The following is a 19,098-nucleotide window of genomic DNA, read 5'->3' on the forward strand; positions in this document are numbered from 1 at the left end:
TATTGTAATTGAGAGTTTTGCTGGGTATAGTAGCCTGGCCTGGCATTTGTGTTCTCTTAGGTTCTGTATAACATCTGTCCAGGATCTTCTGGCTTCCATTGTCTCTGGTGAGAAGTCTGGTGTAATACTAATAGGCCTGCTTTTATATGTTACTTGACCTTTTTCCCTTACTGCTTTTAATATTCTATTCTTATTTAGTGCATTTGTTATTCTAATTATTATGTGTCGGGAGGAATTTCTTTTCTGGTCCAGTCTATTTGGAGTTTTGTTGCCTTCTTGTATGTTCATAGGCATCTCTTTCTTTAGGTTGATGAAGTTTACTTCTATAAGTTTGTTGAAGATATTTACTGGCTCTTTAAGTTCAAAATCTTCATTCTCATCTACTCCTATTATCTGTAGGTTTGGTCTTCTCATTGTGTCCTGGATTTCCTTGATGTTTTGAGTTAGGATCTTTTTGCATTTTGCATTTTCTTTGATTGTTGTGCCCATGTTCTATATGGAATCTTCTGCACCTGAGATTCTCTCTTCCATCTCTTGTATTCTGTTGCTGATGCTTGAATCTATGGTTCCTGATTTCTTTCCTAGGGTTTCTATCTCCAGAGTTGTCTCACTTTGGGTTTTCTTTATTGTTTCTACTTCCCTTTTTAGGTCTTTTATGGTTTTGTTCAATTCTATCACCTGTTTGTGTGTTTTCGGTAGTTCTTTAATGGATTTATGTGTTTCCTCTTTAAGGACTTCTAACTGTTTAGCAGTGTTTTCCTGTAATTCTTTAAGGACTTCTACCTCCTTAGCCATGTTCTCCTGTATTTCTTTAAGTGAGTTATTAATGCCTGTCTCAATATCCTCTACCAGCATCATGAGATATGATTTTAAATCTGAATCTTGTTTTTCAGGTGTGTTGGGATATCCAGGACTGCTGAGGTGGGAGTGCTGTGTTTTGATGATGGTGAGTGGTCTTATTTTCTGTTGGTAAGATACTTATGTTTGCATTTTGCCATCTGGTAACCTCTGGATTTAGTTGTTATAGTTGCTCTGGTGGGAGCTTCTTCCTCCTGTGATTTTGTTGGCCTCTATCAGCAATCCTGGGAGTCGAGATCTCTCCTGAGTCTCAGTGGTCAGAGTACTTTCTGAAGGCAAGCTCTCCTTTTGCAGGGAAGGTGCACAGAGGTTTGTTGCTCAGACCTGCCTCCTGGCTGAAGATGAAGGCCCGATACAGGGCCTATTCCAGAAGATGTGTTGTCTCTGCACTCTGCCCTCTCACCTGAGCAGACTGGTCTCTGAAGGACCCGGGACCCAAGATGGCTCCCTTACCTGCTCCAGCAGTCAGAGCCCTCCTGGGCGAGAAGGCAACTGGATGTCTGGAGACTGAAACTAGGTCTGTCCCAGAAACGGTGTCACTTCTGCCTGTTTCAGAAGCTGTGTTGCTTCTGCAGTCCGCATTCTCACCTGAGCAGAGTGGTCTTTGAGGGACCTGGAACCCAAGATGGCTCCCTCACCTGCTGCGGCAAGCAGAGCCCTCTAGGGTGGACACCTGTCTGCTGGTGGGAAAGGTGCCTGGTTGTCTGGAGCATGAAACCGGGTCTGTCCCAGAAGCTGTGTCACTTCTGTAGTCTGCTTGCTCATCCTTCACAGTCTTCAAGCTGACCTGCACAGACTGGTCTCTGAGGGACCTGGGACCCAAGATGGCTCCCTCACCTGCTCTGGCAGTCAGAGCCCTCCCAGGCGGGAAAGGTGCCCTGATGTCTTAGAAATATATTGTATATATTGCAACTGATATTTTGATGAAAATATCCCCAAAACTCCAGATGCCACATTTGTGTTTGGGAAAAACTAGCAGACCCTTTGTTCTACCTTGTTGTCTATACATCCCATCTTGATTACATTAGCTTTTTAAGGGCCAGCAGAAAGTATGGAAACAAGCAGCCTCAGGAAGTAGTAGGTGGGAATTACTGGGGACATGGGAGGTGAGAGAATCTTAGGACTCAAAGGGATGAGACTCTCAGGACTCAAACCTTGGATGAAGTGTTCTACAGTGGGGAGGGTGAACAGGTAAAGTTCACCTCCAATGGAGGGACAGGACATCAAGTGGAGGGAAGGGGATGCCATCTCATAGTTTAAAAACTCTGACTCAGAAAGGTTCCTGTCTGAAGGTACTGGAGGGACAAAATGGAGAAGAGAATGAGAGAAAGGATGTCCAGTGACAGGGCCAAATTGAGATTCAACTCAAGGGAAGACGTTGGGGCTTAACACTGTTACTGATACTATGGTGTGCTTGCATATAGGAGCCTAGCATGGCTGCCCTTCCCAGAGGCTCAACAAGTCTCTGAAAGAGTCAGATGCAGATACTAGCACTCAACAAATGGGCAGACGCTAGGGAACCCTGTGGTTTCAATGGAGACAAGATGGAAGAAGCAAATGAATAGAATTAGAAAATACCATCCTGAGTGAGGTAAGCTGGTCACAAAAGAACACACATGGTAGGTACTCAATGATATATGCATATTAGTCCCAAAGCTCGGAAGACCCAAGATAAGATTCACAGACCACATAAAGTTCAAGAGTAAGGAAGACTAATGTGTGGATGTTTTAGTCCTTCTTAGAAGCGGTAAGAAGGGAGGAAATACAGAGACAAAATGTGGAGCAAACACTGAAGGAAAGGCCATCCACAGACTGCCCCACCTGGGGATCCATCCCATATAAAGATACCAAACCCAGACACTATTGCAGATGCCAAAAAGTGCTGGCTTACAGGAGCCTGATATAGCTATCTCCTGAGAGGCTCTTCCAAAATCTGACTTCTACAGAGGTGGATGTTCACCACCAACCACTGGACTGAGCATGGGGTCCCCAATGGACCCCATTGAGGAAGTACTGAAGGAGCTGAAGGGATTTGCCACCCATAGGAAGAACAACAATATCAAGCAACCAGACCCACTCCCCAGAATTCCCAGGGACTAAACCACCAACCAAAGAGTTCACATGGAGGGACCCATGGCTCTAACTACATATGTAGCAGAGGATGGCTTTGGCAGACATAAATGTGATGAGAGGCCCTTGGTCCTGGGAAGACTTGATACTCCAGTGTAGGCAAATTCCAGGACAAGGAAGCAGGAGTTGGTGGGTGAGTGGTGGAACTCTCTTACAGAAGCAGGGGGAGGGAAGATGGGATAGGGGTTTTCAGTACTGGAAACTGGGAAAGGGGATAATATTTGAAATGGAAATAAATAATGTATTGAATAAGAAAAAATGAAAAATAGAACCCAACCAATAAAAACAATGTAAGTCATTCAGATCTGTCAACACCTTTTCTACCTCTCTAACTCTCAGAGATCACTGTCTACCTTGGGCTCAGAAAAATAATGAAGTTCCAAGATAGAATCAAATTACCTTTCTATCTGAATTCTGTAAACTTATAACCAGGATTGTAACCTGGACACTGAACATCTTCTCTATAACAACATTGAATGGAGATCCCTATACATTTAATACTGCCTTCCAATCCCTGATAATGACGGAAATCATGGCTGGAGGTAGTTAAAGCCTCCCAGTGTCTCATGTGAATCTCTCTGTACAGATTGATGTCCTCAAATTGCCTCAGGTCAAGCAGAATGGATAGTTATATTACTATATTCTGTGAGACACATATTTTCCCATGTGTTGTCATGCCCCACAGCCTCACAAGCTATGTTTTGAGAAACTCACTTATTTTAAAGACTTCCAAATTTTCAACAGTTCAGACTATTCCTTAAATATCATAATTTCTTTGCCTTTCCAGTCATGATTTTGAAAATTTTGCTTGATCTGAATATTATATCATGATTCTCTAGACTTCCTCCTTATAATTTGAATTTTTTATTTGACAGTGGTTTCTAAATTTTTATTCTCAAAGATGGCTCCATAGCACAGCTCTAACTTGGTCCTTCTTCTTCCAACTGTAGGAAATTACACATTGACATCTTATTTAATCCTCTCTTTCATTCCTCATTCTCCTTCAAATCTGAGGCCTGTGCAGAGGATAGCAATATCTTTGTTTTTTAATTTTATCAGTATTCTGCCCTATGAGAAAATTCTTGGTGGGAATGGAGACAAGCCTCCTTTTCAGGTTTTATTATCCATAATAGATGCATGCCACTACTTACAACAGTTACTTTTGAAAATATGTGATATGCGTTTCTTCAATATATTAAAATCTATACTTAGCAATGCATTTGAAGTGCATTTTCTTTCATAAAACCCTCACCATTCACCGATGAGGCATTCCACCTGATGCCATGTTAAGAGAGTTTTGATCACTCAGCATATCATTCTCAAAGAATGCCTTACTCTGAAATACCTAAACCTTCATTGCATGATTGATAATTCATCACAGGTAGCATGAAACTGTCACTACAGACAAGAGGTTCTTCATTCCATATCACATGAGATAATACATAGATATTGAGTTTTTCTTGCACAGATGCCTTATACTCAGATTGGTGAGCCTCTCAACACCGATTGTTAAGGACAAATGATGATTCCTCTGCAAATAGTCATAGGGAAACAAAAGAAAATCTAGTCACATTACCAAGACATACATGAAAAATAAAGGATGCCATGAGGGTTGACACTAGTGAACCAAAAAGCTTGTTTGGAATTGCTCACATGATTATGTGTAAGAGGTTACTGTGCTGAACGTGGATGACTCAAATATAGATAGCTGTATTTTTGAAATGTCCTCTGCTACATAGGTGATGACATATAAAAGTTATATCTGAGAGCTCCTTCCTAAAATTGAATGGAAATCACCACATAAAACTTTTAAAGTGGCGATTCTGTATTACAAAATTTCAGGGAAATCCAAGTTACATAAGCTCCTATTTTATCAAGCATCCTGTTTAAATGACTTTTACTTCCAATTTTTATTTGGCCCTTGATCATGAAGAGATGAATATTAAAATATTTTCCTGTACTTCCAAACACTCTTGTTATTTCACCAGTAGCAGATTTGCATTGCAGTTAGGGATATAGTAACTTTAAAATCTCATTAATAATATTACATTTTAGTACACCTTTTTTTCCCCAACAGTCTATGGGTTTAATTTCTCTTTTACAATTTTCATTGATCATACCTAGACGCACAGAGGAACTTGGAGAACTTGATTGAACAATTTTCAACAGCAACTTTTTTGTCTCTGTAGGCAAAAGACCATATATTCAATCAGTTATTTTACATCAGTGAGTTTTGGGAGATTGAGTAAGATGTGTATCTATTGCCATGTTTAGAGCAGTACTGCCTGGTGTAGCATAAATTAGATTTAAATTGTTTTATTGAGATATTTTTGATTGCTTATTCTTTCCTAGCTAAAAAAGGCAAACAGACTGTACTTTTCATTGTGTGGTCTCCAGCTAGGTCCACATTTTATTTTCTGATAGCAGGAAAATATGTTGTTTCTCTCTCTTGGACCTGTGCTCATTGTCCCAATGGTAACTCTTGCCTCATCAAATGAACACACCTGGAATGAAGGCTGGCATTCTGATTTATACATAGGGCAACCATTACCCTAGAGATACCTTGTTCAAAATTTTTTTGCAAATGAACAAATTTCCTACAGTTAAAGCACCAGATGTTTTGAGACTAGAGACCTATAGCAGCTTGTACACAATATATTTGCATTTGACCATATTTCTTCCAACTGGATCACTACACATTTAAACATCAGAGATCTCTAAGTATATGATGACCCAATATATTACCATGATACATGCTATAACCAATATGAGTTATATCCCTCTCCATTCCTCCATAGGTTGTGCATGGGCCTTTAATGATCTAAGAAGTTGATTTTTCACAATGTATTCACATTTCAAACACAAAGGTCCCTATCAAAACATGCCTTGTGTCTTGATATCATATGGTTTTGTTCATGGCTTTGACCAATATTAGTTTAAAATCAGTAAAGTTTTCTACAGATTGTATAATCTTTGCAAATAAAGTAGGAATTTTTCATGCTCCAGAAGCTATTCCCCAAAACCTTAAAGCTGCAAAACAAAATCGTTCTTTCTATATCAGCTTGGTAAAATTGGGTCTGACATTGGATTTCAGAGTATTGCCCTTGATTGGCATCAGCTCTTTGAGTATCTGCTTTCCACTTGGTAGGCTTCATGGATCAAGCATACCAAGCTGGTTCATAACATTTGATATTTTAGTGAAAATGTCCCTAGCATGCCAGTTGTCACATTCATCTTTGGGTGAACCTGGCAGACCCCTTTATATACTTTGTTATCTATATAGCCCATTTTTATTGCACAAACTTTTAAGAACCCAACCTAAATAACAATGTCAGCCATTCAGATCTGTCAAAGTATTTTCTAACTCTTTCTAGGCCTTTAGATTCCTCCAAACTTTTTGCCATAAGATATTCACATTTTCAAACACCAATACCCTTATTCTAACCTGCCTTGCATCTAGTTCTCATATCATTAGGTTTACCACTGAAACCAATATAAAGTTATAATCAGCGACAATTTCTACAGAGCTTGTATAATCTTCGTAAATAAGGTGAGAATTGTGTTTGCTCTCAAAGCTTTTTTCAAAGACCTTAAAGATTCTGAGCAAAATTGTTCTTTCCTTTTCAGCATGGTTCAATTGAGTTTGAATTTGGATAGCAGAGGATAGCACTTGACCTAACATGTCCTCTCCCAATATCTGAATTCTCTTGGGTCTGCATTATTTATCAATATTATCAGCTGGTACATAACGTGATATTTTAGTGAAATTGTCCTTATCATGCCAGTTGTCACATTCATCTTTGGTTGAACCTAGCAATCCATTTTGTATTTTTTGTCCTCTATATATCCCATCTTGATTGCATGAACTTTTTATGAACTACACCTAAACAACAATGTAAGTCAATCCTATATATCAAAGCCTTTTTGACCTCTCAAAGCTCACTTCATTAAATGGTTCATGGCAAAACTAGTGAAGTTCTGAGCAAGAATCCAATTATCTTTATATTTGTGTTTCTATAAACAACTTATTCACAACGTTTTAACCTGATTATGCAAACACTCTACTCCACAAAGTGGATAATCATCATATATGTAGTTTGGCAGTATATCAGATAAATAATAATTTCCTGTTGAGTTCAGCTTATGTCCTAAAAATTAAAATTCTATTATTTATATTTGAATTAAAGGCCATCACAGATCCTAAACATATGCTCATGTACACTTTTGTACTCCTATATTTACAGACATCAAATATAGTCTTCTGAATCTTCACATTAGTTTGAGTTATATCAAACTTTCACATGTAGCATACTGGAGTGGTTTGTGATTCCTTATAGATTTTCTCTGAAGAATTTCAATAAGAACCTGCCAAAAAATATCATCCATAAAATAAAACTAATTGATCAGGGCATTTTTCTATAAATTATATTTGGTACTTATTGCACAATATCTTTTCTTGCTCAAATATTGACATAGAGTTTGGCTATTTAGCATTCTCCATAGAAGACGTTTCCTCTACTATCTGTTTATGGGATAAGTATGTATAATAGAGTACAATTTTCTTTGTCTTTCTCAGTACAAAGGGTAGTAAAACAAAGCATTTGTTTAATAATTTTTATCAAGTTCTAGGTAATAAAGTTTGTAGAGGAATTCCATGGCTGAAATTCTAGTATTCATTAAATTATTCTATTCTCATCTTATTTATGGCTGAATTTAACACCATACAACCATGCAATATGCTCATGCACAATTTTCCACTCCTCTGTTCACAGACCTAAAATATGATGTTCTGCATGGCCTCTTTATATTGAATTATATCAAACTTTTATATCAAGAATACTGGGAATATTTGTGATTCCTTAAAGACTTTTTCTTTTTCATTTCCTTCCTTCCTTCCTTCCTTCCTTCCTTCCTTCCTTCCTTCCTTCCTCTCTCTCTCTCTCTCTCTCTCTCTCTCTCTCTCTCTCTCTCTCTCTCTCTCTTTCTTTCTTTCTTTCTTTCATTTTCGGTGTTTCAAGACAGGGTTTCTCTGTGTAGTCCTGGCTATCCTGGAGCTCACTCTGTAGACGAGTCGGGCCTCCAACTCAGTAGTCTGCCTGCCTCTGTCTCCCAAGTGCTAGGATTAAAAGTATGCACAACCACTGCCTGGCTTAAAGATTTTTTTCTGAGGAATCTTTATCAAAAGCTTCCAACCAATTATTATCCATTTAATAAAACTAATTGATTGGATAATTTTTCTATAGACTATTTCCAGTGGTTATTGCACAAGGTATTTTCTTGCACAAATATTGATATAGAGTTGGACTATTTAGCATACCCCTTAGAAGATCTTTGCCTATTAACTGTTTTTGGAGTAAGTAGTAACAATAGAGCAAAATTTTCTTTGTCTTTCTCAATTTAAAGGGTAGTACAAAAGCAGCTGTTTTAATCATTTTCTATCAAGTATTAGGCAATAAAGTTTGTAGAGGACTCCATTGCTGAAATGCTCATATTCATTGAATTTTTCTATATTCACCTCTAAAATATGTTAACTTTTTGAGTATTTCTTTTAAAAAAACAAATAAACAATGCAGGTGATGTCCATGTTTTGGCAGATTCCTCTATATATTTACCCTGTTACTCTACTTGTATCAGATGGTTAAGCTGCCATCATATTTCTTTAGTCAACTGCTATTGATCTAAACATACAGGCTTGTGAGGTAAATATTTTCAGAGTTGAGCTCTTGGCATTTCCATCTTAGCTCCTCCTTTAACATGGAAACTCTGATCCTGTTATGTCTTGTGATTGAACAATTAGCAAAGTCTAGGGTTGCTTATCATGAGATATATCAATGATTTCCCCTAGAGCATACACATTATCATCCTAAATTTCATCAATGGCTCTCTCTTGAATCACAATAATATTAGCCATGTATCCCCAGTTGTAAAGATTCTTTAAACATAAATTTATGGGCAAGGGATTAACATATTCCCCAATTTAACTCTTTATATTTTACTGTCAAGTTTTTAAGTTCCATACCTTTTTAAAAATCTGTGATAACTTAGGACTTATTATTAAGTGATTATAAACCTTTTAAAGGGGTAACTCTGAGTTCTAGTAATTCTTTGAAATTGTAGTAACATAACAGCCTATTTTCACCATGTGATCTAATACTTTACCAATTACTTACAGTTTTAATTTTGGCATTGGAGCTTTAACAAATGAAAATTAACACACTTTCTTGTACTTCTAAACATTCCTAGATTAGTTTTTGAGAGCAGGGACATATTAGCAGCTGGGCAAATTCACTAATCCCATTAAACCTTATCTCTAGTTGTTCACAGAACAAAAGTTTAATTTCTGTTTTTATATCTTCAATAACGGTACCTTGTTGCACACTGGAACTTTGAAGAATCAACTCAATTCTGCCCAACAGCAATTTCTTTTTCTCTAAGGTCAAAGGACAAAAATTTAATTAGTGATTTTTATATCAGTGTTTTGGTAGTAAAGAGTATGATGTTTATCTTTTCCTAAGTCTAGAATAGAACTGCAAGCAGTAGCATGCATTAGATTTGTAAACTTCATTGAAACATTTCTGCCTGCTTATTCTTTTCTGGCTGACAAGAGGAGAATGGCCAGTACTCTTTGTAGTGTGGACTAAGCTAGATCGCCATTTGATTTACTGATGGCAAGAAAAGTTCTGGTGTACCTTTCTTGGATCCACACTCACTGTTCTAATAGTAACCCTTTCCTCATCAAATTAATACACCCTCAAAAACACTTGTAATAAGAAGCTTTTTTTTTTTTCTGATTTATACCTAGGACAATCACTGCTCTTTGAGTTTACTTGTTCAAAACTAGGATCCTATTGAAAAAATTTCCCACAATAAAAGTACCAGATATTTTAAGATCAGATTCCTAGTGCAGCTTGTTCACAATATCATTGTTTATGATCCTGTTTACTGTAACTGTATCAGCAGGCACTTACACATTTCTGGTATTTATGTAGATGGTGTCCTAGCAAATTAGCATGTTACATATCTGAACCAATATCACTTTTATCCCTCTCCAATTGTCCATAGGTGTTTCCCAGGCCTTTAGATTTCTCCTAACTTTTTGCCATAATATATTCACATTTTCAAACACCAATGCCTTTATCCTAACCTACCTTGTATCTAGTTCCCATATCATTAGGTTTACCAGGGTAACCAATATAAGGTTATAATCACTAAAGTTTTCTACAGAGCTTGTATAATCTTTGTAAATAAGGTGGGATAAAAGCTTGCTCTCAAAGCTTTTTTCAAAGACCTTAAAGATACTGAGCAAAATTGTTTCCTTTTCAGCATGGTTGAATTCAGTTTGAGTTTGGATAGCAGAGGATAGCACTTGACCTAACAACTGCTCTCTCAGTATCTGAATTCTCTTGGGTTTGCATCATGTATCTATATTACCAGCTGATATATAACACATGATATTTTAGTGAAATTGTCCCTATCATGCCAGTTGTCACATTCATCTTTGGTTGAACCTAGCAATCCATTTTGTATTTTTTGTCCTCTATATATCCCATCTTGATTGCATGAACTTTTTAAGAACTACACCTAAACAACAATGTAATTCGTTCCTATATATCAAAGCCTTTTTTGACCTCTCAAAGGTCATTTCATTACATGGTTCCTGGCAAAACTAGTGAAGTTCAGAGCCAGAATCCAATTATCTTTATATTTGTGTTTCTATAAACAACTTATTGACAGCATTTTAACCTGATTATGCAAACATTCTACTCCACAAAGTGGATAATCATGATATATGTAGTTTGGCATTATATCAGGTAAATGATAATTTCCTGTTGCATTCACCTTATATCCTAAAAATTAAAATTCTACTATTTATATTTGAATTAAAGGCCATCACGTATCCTAACCATATGCTCATGTACACTTTTGTACTCCTATGTTTACAGATATCAAATATAGTCTTCTGCATCGTTACATTAGATTGAGTTATATCAAACTTTCACATGTAGCATACTGAAGTGGTTTGTGATTCCTTATAGATTTTCTCTGAAGAATTTCAGTAAGATGCTGCCAACCAAATACCATTCATATAATAAAACTAGTTGACCAGGGCATTTATCTATAAATTATATTTGGTACGTATTGCACAATGTCTTTTCTTCTCAAATATTGACATGGGGTTTGAGTATTTAGCATTCTCCATAGAAGACCTTCCTCTACTATCTGTTTAAGGGTTAAGCATGTACAATAGAGTAGAATTTTCTTCGTCTTTCTCAGTACAAAGTGTAGTAAAAAAAAGCATTTGTTTAATAACTTTTATCAACTACTAGGTAATAAAGTTTGTAGAGGTATTTTATGGTGGAAATTCTAATATTCATTGAATTATTCTATCCTCACTTTATTTATGGCTGAGTTTAACACCACCATGCAACCATACAATATGCTGATGCACAATTTTAGATTCCTATATTCACAGACATCAAATATAACTTTTTGCATGGCCGGTTTATATTGAATTATATCAAATTTTCATATCGAGAATACTGGGTATATTTGTGATTCGTTAAAGACTTTTTCTATTTATTTATTTATTTATTTATTTATTTATTTATTTATTTATTTATGTTTTTTCAAGACAGGGTTTCTCTGTGTAGTCCTGGCTGTCCTGGAATTCACTCTGTACATAAGACGGGCCATCAACTCAGAAGTCTGAATACCGCTGCCTCACAATTGCTGGGATTAAAGGTGTGCACCACCATTGCCTGTCTTAAAGATTTTTTTTTTCCTGAGGAATCTTTATCAAAAGCTTCCAACCAATTATCATCCATTTAATAATACTAATTGATTGGATAATTTTTCTATACATTATTTCTAGGGCTAATTTCACAAAGCCTTTTATTGCACAAATATTGACATAGAGTTAGACTATTTATCGAACTCCTTAGAAGATCTTTATCTGATATCTGTTTTTGGAGTAAGTAGGTACAATAGAGAAAAATTTTCCTTGTCTTACTCAGTACAAAATGTAGTACAAAAGCAGTTGTTTTAATCATTTCCTATCAAGTATTAGGCAATAAAGTTAGTACAGGAATTCCATTGCTGAAATGCTCATATTCATTGAATTGTTCTATATTCACCTCTAAAAGCTGTTAACATTTTGAGTTTTCTTTAAAAAAGAAAATGCAAGTGATGTTAATGGTTTGGCAGATTCCTCTATACATTTACTCTCTTACTGTACTTGTACCAGATGGTTAAGCTGCTATCATATTTCTTTAGTCAACTGCTATTGATCTAAACATACAGGCTTGTGAGGTAACCATTTTCAGAATTGAGCTCTTGGCATTTCCATTTTATCTCCTCCTTTAACATGGAAATACTGCTCCTGTTATATCTTATAATTGAACAATTGGCAAAGTCTAGGGTTGCTTTTCATAAGATATATCAACGTTTGCCCCTAGACCATATACAATATCACTCTAAATTTCATCAATGGCTATGTCTTGAATCACAATAATATTAACCATGCACCACCTAGTTGTAAAAGATACTTTCTACATAAATTTATGGGCAAGACAGCAACATATTCCCCAATTTTACCTTTTATATCATACAATCACCTATTTAAATTCCATATATTTTTTAAAAAAATCTGTGACAACTTAGGACTTCTTATTAAGTGATTATAAATCTTTTAAAGGGGCCACTCTGAGTTCTAATAATTCTGTGTAATCATAGTTTCATAACATCCTACTTTCACCATGTGTCTTAATACAATCCCATCTACTTGCAATTTTAATTTTGTCATTGGAGTTTTAACAAATGATAATTAACACACTTTATTGTACTTCCAAACATTCCTGTTTTTCTCCTTGATTAGTTTTTCCTAAGAGCAAGGAAATATTAGCAACTGGGTACTTTCACTAATGGCATTAAACCTCATCTCTAGTTGTTCAGAGATCAAAGGTTTAATTTCTGTTTGATATCTTTAATGATGATACCTTGATGCATGCTGGTGCTTTGAAGAATCGACGCAATTATATTACACAGGAAATTTTTTGTCTCTAAGGGCAAAGGACAATAAATTCAATTAGTGATATTTATATCATAGAGTTTTGTTTGTAAAGAGTAAGATGTTTAACTTTTCCCAAGTCTAGTGCAGCACTGCTAGCAGTAGCATGCTTTAGATTTGTAAACTTCATTGAAACATTACTGTCTGCTTATTCTTTTCTGGCTGACAAGGGGAAAATGGCCAGTAGTTTTTGCTGTGTTGCCTAGAGCTAGGTCTCCATTTCATTTTCTGATGGCAGGAAATGTCCTGTTGTCCCTCTCTTGCATCTATACTCACTGTTCCAATAGTAACCCTTCCCTCATGAAAAGAATACACCCTCAAAAACACTTGGAATAAGAAGCTTTTTTTCTGGTTTAAACCTACCACAGTCATTGTCTTAGAATTCACATGTTCACAATTGTGTTCCTAATGACAAAATTTCCCACCATAAAAGTACCAGATAATTTAAGACCAGAGGCCTACAGCAGTATGTTGACAATATCATTGTTTATGATCCTGTTTACTCTAGCTGTATCAGTAGGCATTTACACATTGCTGATATTTAGGTATAGAAATACCTAGCAAATTATCATGTTACATATCAGAACCAATATCAATTTCATCACTTTATACTTGTTCATAATTAGCTCCTAGTTTTTTACATTTTTACTTTTTCCCCTAAGATATTCATATTTTCAAACACCAATGCCCTCATCATAACCTGCCTTGCATATGATTCTTATGTCATTAGCTGTACAACCGAAACCATTATAAAATTATAATCAGTGAAGTTTTCTACAGAGCTTGTATAATCTTTGTAAATATGATGGGAATTATGCTCACTCTCAAAGGTTTTGTTTTGTTTTGTTTTGTTTTGTTTTTGTTTTTGTTTTTGTTTTTTTGCAAGAACTTAAAAGTACAAAGCAAAATTATTCTTTCCATTTCAGCATGGTTGAATTGAGTTTGAATTTGGATAGCAGAGTATTACACTTGGCATAACAAATGCCCTCTCAGTATATTCATTCCATTTGGTCTGCCTCATTATTAATATTATCAGCTGGTACATAGCATGTGACATTTTAGTGTAATTGGCCCTATAATACCAGTTGTCACACTAATTTCAGTGAAACTAGCAAACAATTTTGACTACTTTGTCCACTATATATCACATCTTTATTGCATGATCTTTTAAGGAACTCAACCTAAACAACCATGTAAAAAATATTAATTTCATACAGACAATAAGTTAGTAGAAACCTAAATGCCTTGTCATTCAAATACATCAATGCCTTTTTGACCTCTCAAAGGTCACTTCATTACATGATTCATTGTAAAACTAGTGAAGTTCAGAGCCAGAGTCGAATTAACTTTATATTTGTAGTTCCATAAAGAACTAAATAACTTATTCACAATATTTTAACCTGATTATGTAAACCCTCTACTCCACAAAGTAGAAAACCATGATATCTGTAGTTTGGAAGTCTATCAGTTAAAATAATAACCTTCTGTTGAATTCACCTGATGCTCTAAAAATGTAAATTCTATGATTTATATCTGATATAAACACCACAACCCGATGAAACCATAAGCTTATGTACACTTTTCTACTCCTTTTGTTAACAGACATCAAACACAGTATTCTGCATGTTCATAATAGATTGAGATATATTAAATTTTCACATGCAGCATACTGGGGTGTGTGATTCCTTAAAGATTTCCTCTAAAGAATCTCAATAAGAAGATGCCAACAAAATACCATCCATATAATAAACCTAATTAACCGAGGTATTTATCTATAAATTATGTTTGGTAGTTATTGCCCAATGTCTTTTCTAGCTCAAATATTGCCATAGAGTTTGTCTATTTAGCATTCTCCATAAAACACCATTCCTCTACTATCAGTTTATTGGGTAATTATGTACAATAGAGTAGAATTTTCTTTGTCTTTATCAGTACATAGGGTAGTAAAAAAGCAGTTATTTAAAAATTTTTATCAAGTACTAGATAATAAAGTTTGTAGAGGATTTCCATGGCTGAAATGCTAATATTCATTGAATTATTCTATTTTCACCATATTTATACCTAAGTTGAACACCACCGTGCTGCCATACTTTATGTTCATGCACAATTTTCACTACTCTGATCACAGATATCAAATATAATCTTCTGCATGGCCTCTTTATATTCAATCATATCAAATTTTCATATTGAGAATACTAGGTTTATTTTTGATTTCTTAAAGATCTTTTCTTTTCCTTCATTTATTTATTTATTTATTTATTCATTTACTTATTTTGGTTTTTCAAGACAGGTTTTTCTCTGTGTAGTCCTGGTTGTCCTTGAACTCACTCTGTAGACCAGGCTGGCCTCCAATTCAATAGTCTGTTTGCTCTGCCTCCCAAGTGCTGGGATTAAAGGAATGTACCATCACTGCCCAGCTTAACAATTATTTTTTTTTTGAGGAAGCTTTATCAAAAGCTTCCAACAAGTTATCATCCATTCAATAATACTAATTTATTGGATAATTTTTCTATGCAGTATTTCAAGTGGTTATTGCACAAAGCCATTTCTTACACAAATATTGAGATAGAGTTGAACTATTTAAGATACCCCTGACAAGCTCTTTATCAGATATCTGTTTTTGGAGTAAGTAGGTACAATAAAGCAAAAGTTTCCTTGTCTATCTCAGTACAAAGGGTAGTATAATAGCAGTTGTCTTAATCATTTTCTATCAAGTATTAGGAAATAAAGTTTGTAGAGGAATTCCATTGTTGAAAGGCTCATATTCATTAAATTGTTCTATATTCACCTCTAAAAGCTGTTAATATTTTGAGTTTTATTTTAAAAAAACAGAACAAAACAAAACAAAAAACAAAAAATGAAGGTTATGACCATGCTTTGGCAGATTCCTCTATATATTTACCATCTTATTCTACTTGTATCAGATGGTTAAGCTGCTATCATACTTCTTTAGTCAACTGCTTTTGATCTAACGATACAGGCTTGTGAGGTAAACATTGTTAGAGTTGAGATCTTGGTATTTCCATCTTAGCTCCTCTTTAACATGGAAACAATGTTCCTGTTATATCTTGTGATTGAACAATTGGAAAAGGCTAGGGTTGCTTTTCATGTGATATATCAACATTTTCCACTATTGCATACACAATATACCCAAAATGCATCAGTGTCTATCTCTTGAGTCACAGTAATATTAACCATGCATCACAGTTGTAAGAGATACTTTTCGCATACATTTATGGGCAAGACATCAACATATTCCCCAGTTTCACCTTTTATATTCTACTGTCACATATTTAATTTCCATAACTTTTAAAAATATCTGTGATAAGTTCAAACTTATTATTAAGTGATTATAAACCTTTTAAAGGGTTATCTGAGTACAAATAATTCTGTGAAATCATAATTACATAAGATCCAATTTTCACCATGTGTCCTAATATACTACTAATTACTTGCGATTTTAATTTGGCATTATAGCTTTAATAAATGAAATTTGACACATTTTCTTGTACTTCAAAACATTCTTGCTGTTTCTCCTGGATTAGTTTTTCCTGAGAGCAGGGAAATATCAGCAGCTGGATACTTTCGCTAGTGCCATTAAACCTTATCTCTAGTTGTTCAGAGACCAAAGGTTTAATTTCTGTTTTGGTATCTTCAATAATGGTACCTTCTTGCACACTGGAACTTTGAAGAATCAGCTCAATTCTGTTCAACAGCAAATCTTTTGTCTCTAAATGCAAAGGACATTAAATTCAATTAGTGATTTTTATATCATAGTGTTTTGGTAGTAAAGAGTAAGATGTTTAACTTTTCCCAAGTCTAGAGCATCACTGCCAGCAGTAGCATGCATTGGATTTGTCAACTTCATTGAATCATTTTTGCCTGCTTATTCTTTTCTGGCTGACAGGAGGAAAATAGTCATTACTTTTTGCTGTGTTGCCTACATCCAGGTCCCCAGTTCATTTTTTGATGGCAGGAAATGTCCTGCTGTACCTCTCTTGGATCTATACTCACTGTCCCAATTTTAAACCTTCCATCAACAAAAGAATATACTCTCAAAACTACTTGGAATAAGGAGCTTTTTTTTTCTGATTTATACTTATGACAATCATTGCCCTTAGAATTTACTTGTTCCCAATTGTGTTCCTAAAGACTAAATTTCCTACAATTAAAGTACCAAATATTTTAAGACCAGAGGCCTAGAGAAGCTTGTTCACAGAAACTTTGTTTATGTTCCTTTTTACTGTAAGTGTATCAGCAGTCATTTACACATTTCTGGTATTTATGTATATGGTGTCCTAGCAAATTAGTATGTTACACATCGGAACCAATATCATTTTTAACCCTCTTCACTTGTCCATAGGTGTTTCCTAGGCCTTTAGATTTCTCCTAACTTTTTTCCATAATATATTCACATTTTCAAACACCACTGCCCTTATCCTAACCTGCCTTGCATCTAGTTCCTATATCATTTGTTTTACCACAGAAACCAATATAAGGTCATAATCAGTGAAGTTTTCTACAGATCTTGTATAATCTTTGTAAACAAGGTGGGAATTATTTTTGCTGCCTAAGATTTTCCCAAGACCTTAAAGATACTGAGAAATTTTTTTCTTTCCTTTATAGCATGGTTGATTTAGGTTTGAATTTGCATAGCAGAGTATAGCACTTCTCCTAACAACTGCTCTCTCAGTATCTGAATTCTATTGGGTGTGCATCATGTATCACTATTTCCAGCTGGTACATAACATGTGATATTTTAGTAAAATTGTACCCATCATGTCAGTTGTCACATTCATCTTTGGTTGAACCTAGCAATCCATTTTGTATATTTTGTCCTCTATATATCCCATCTTGATTGCATGAACTTTTTATGAACTTCCCTTAAGTAACAATGTTAGTCATTCATATATATCAAAGCCTTTTTGACCTCTCAATTGTCACTTCATTACATGGTGCATGGCAAAACTAGTGAAGTTCATAGCCAGAATCAACTTAACTTTTTATTTGTGTTTGTAACCTTCTACAGCCTAGCCAGGCTGGTTCAGACAGTATACCACTGAGGCAGGCCACCTGCTGTGCTGCTTCACCACTCTACTAGTTTCCTTTGATATACACTGCCTGTCACCTGCCATGAGGCCCAACCAGTTTTCCAAGATTTTCAGGAGTTAACTACAACCTGTGAATCTGGAGAATTGCTGCTAAAAGGCTGTGCTGAGGACATCAAGAAACTTGGTGTGACTGGGGATGGGTTTCCCTCTTTATAAGCACAGATTTCTTCTATTAAACACTAGAACCTTGAGCAGACTAGCATGTCTTGGTTCCATTATTTCTTGACCTGCCTAGGTTCCCTCTTCTCTTTCAGCTCCAGACTGCCTACCAGGATCAAACCTAGGCAGGAGAGCAGCAGGCTGGCCCCAACATGTGTTTCTACAAACAATGTTTTCAGAAAATTTTAACCTGATTATGCAAACACTCTGCTCCACAAAGTGGAAATTCATGATATCTGTAGTTTCGCAGTCTGTACATTAAAATAATAAACTTCTTTTGCATTCACCTGATGCTCTAAAAATATATATTCTATGATTTATATCTGAGTTAAACATCACAACCTATCAAACCATAGGCTCATGTATACTTTTGTGCTCCTATGTGTACCAACATCAAATAAAGTCTTACACATAGTCATATTAAATTGAGTTGAGTTATATCAAACTTTCACATCCAGCATAATGGTGAATGAGATTACTTAAAAGATTTTCTGAAGAATCTCAGTAGGAAGCTGCCAACAAAATACCATCCATATAATAATCCTAATTGAATGTATGCTTTCCTATAAATTATGTTTGGTAGTTACTGCACAATGTCTTTTCTTGCTCAAATATTGACATAGAGTTTGACTATTTAGCATTCTCCATAGAAGATCTTTCCTCTACTATCTGTTTACGGGTAAATATGTACAATAGAGTAGAATTTTCATTGTCTTTCTCAGTACAAAGGGTAGTAAAAAAGCAGTTGTTTAATAATTTTTATCAAGAACTAGG

General features: G+C 35.3%; 1 protein-coding gene across 1 annotated transcript in view; it reads right to left on the reverse strand.

Moving 5' to 3' along the window:
- Positions 1-19,098, reverse strand: part of Skint6 (selection and upkeep of intraepithelial T cells 6) — a 482,358-nt gene that overhangs the window by 25,306 nt on the left and 437,954 nt on the right. Inside the window, exons 41-44 of the mRNA NM_001103199.1 lie at positions 16,722-16,784; positions 12,984-13,046; positions 9,356-9,418; positions 5,109-5,171 (exon numbers count right to left, since the gene is read on the reverse strand). Coding sequence (NP_001096669.1) covers positions 5,109-5,171; positions 9,356-9,418; positions 12,984-13,046; positions 16,722-16,784 — 252 coding nt within the window. The remainder of the gene's footprint in view (positions 1-5,108; positions 5,172-9,355; positions 9,419-12,983; positions 13,047-16,721; positions 16,785-19,098) is intronic.

The sequence above is a fragment of the Mus musculus genome, chromosome 4 (genome assembly GCF_000001635.26).
Source record: "Mus musculus strain C57BL/6J chromosome 4, GRCm38.p6 C57BL/6J".
Classification (NCBI taxonomy): Eukaryota; Metazoa; Chordata; class Mammalia; order Rodentia; family Muridae; genus Mus; species Mus musculus.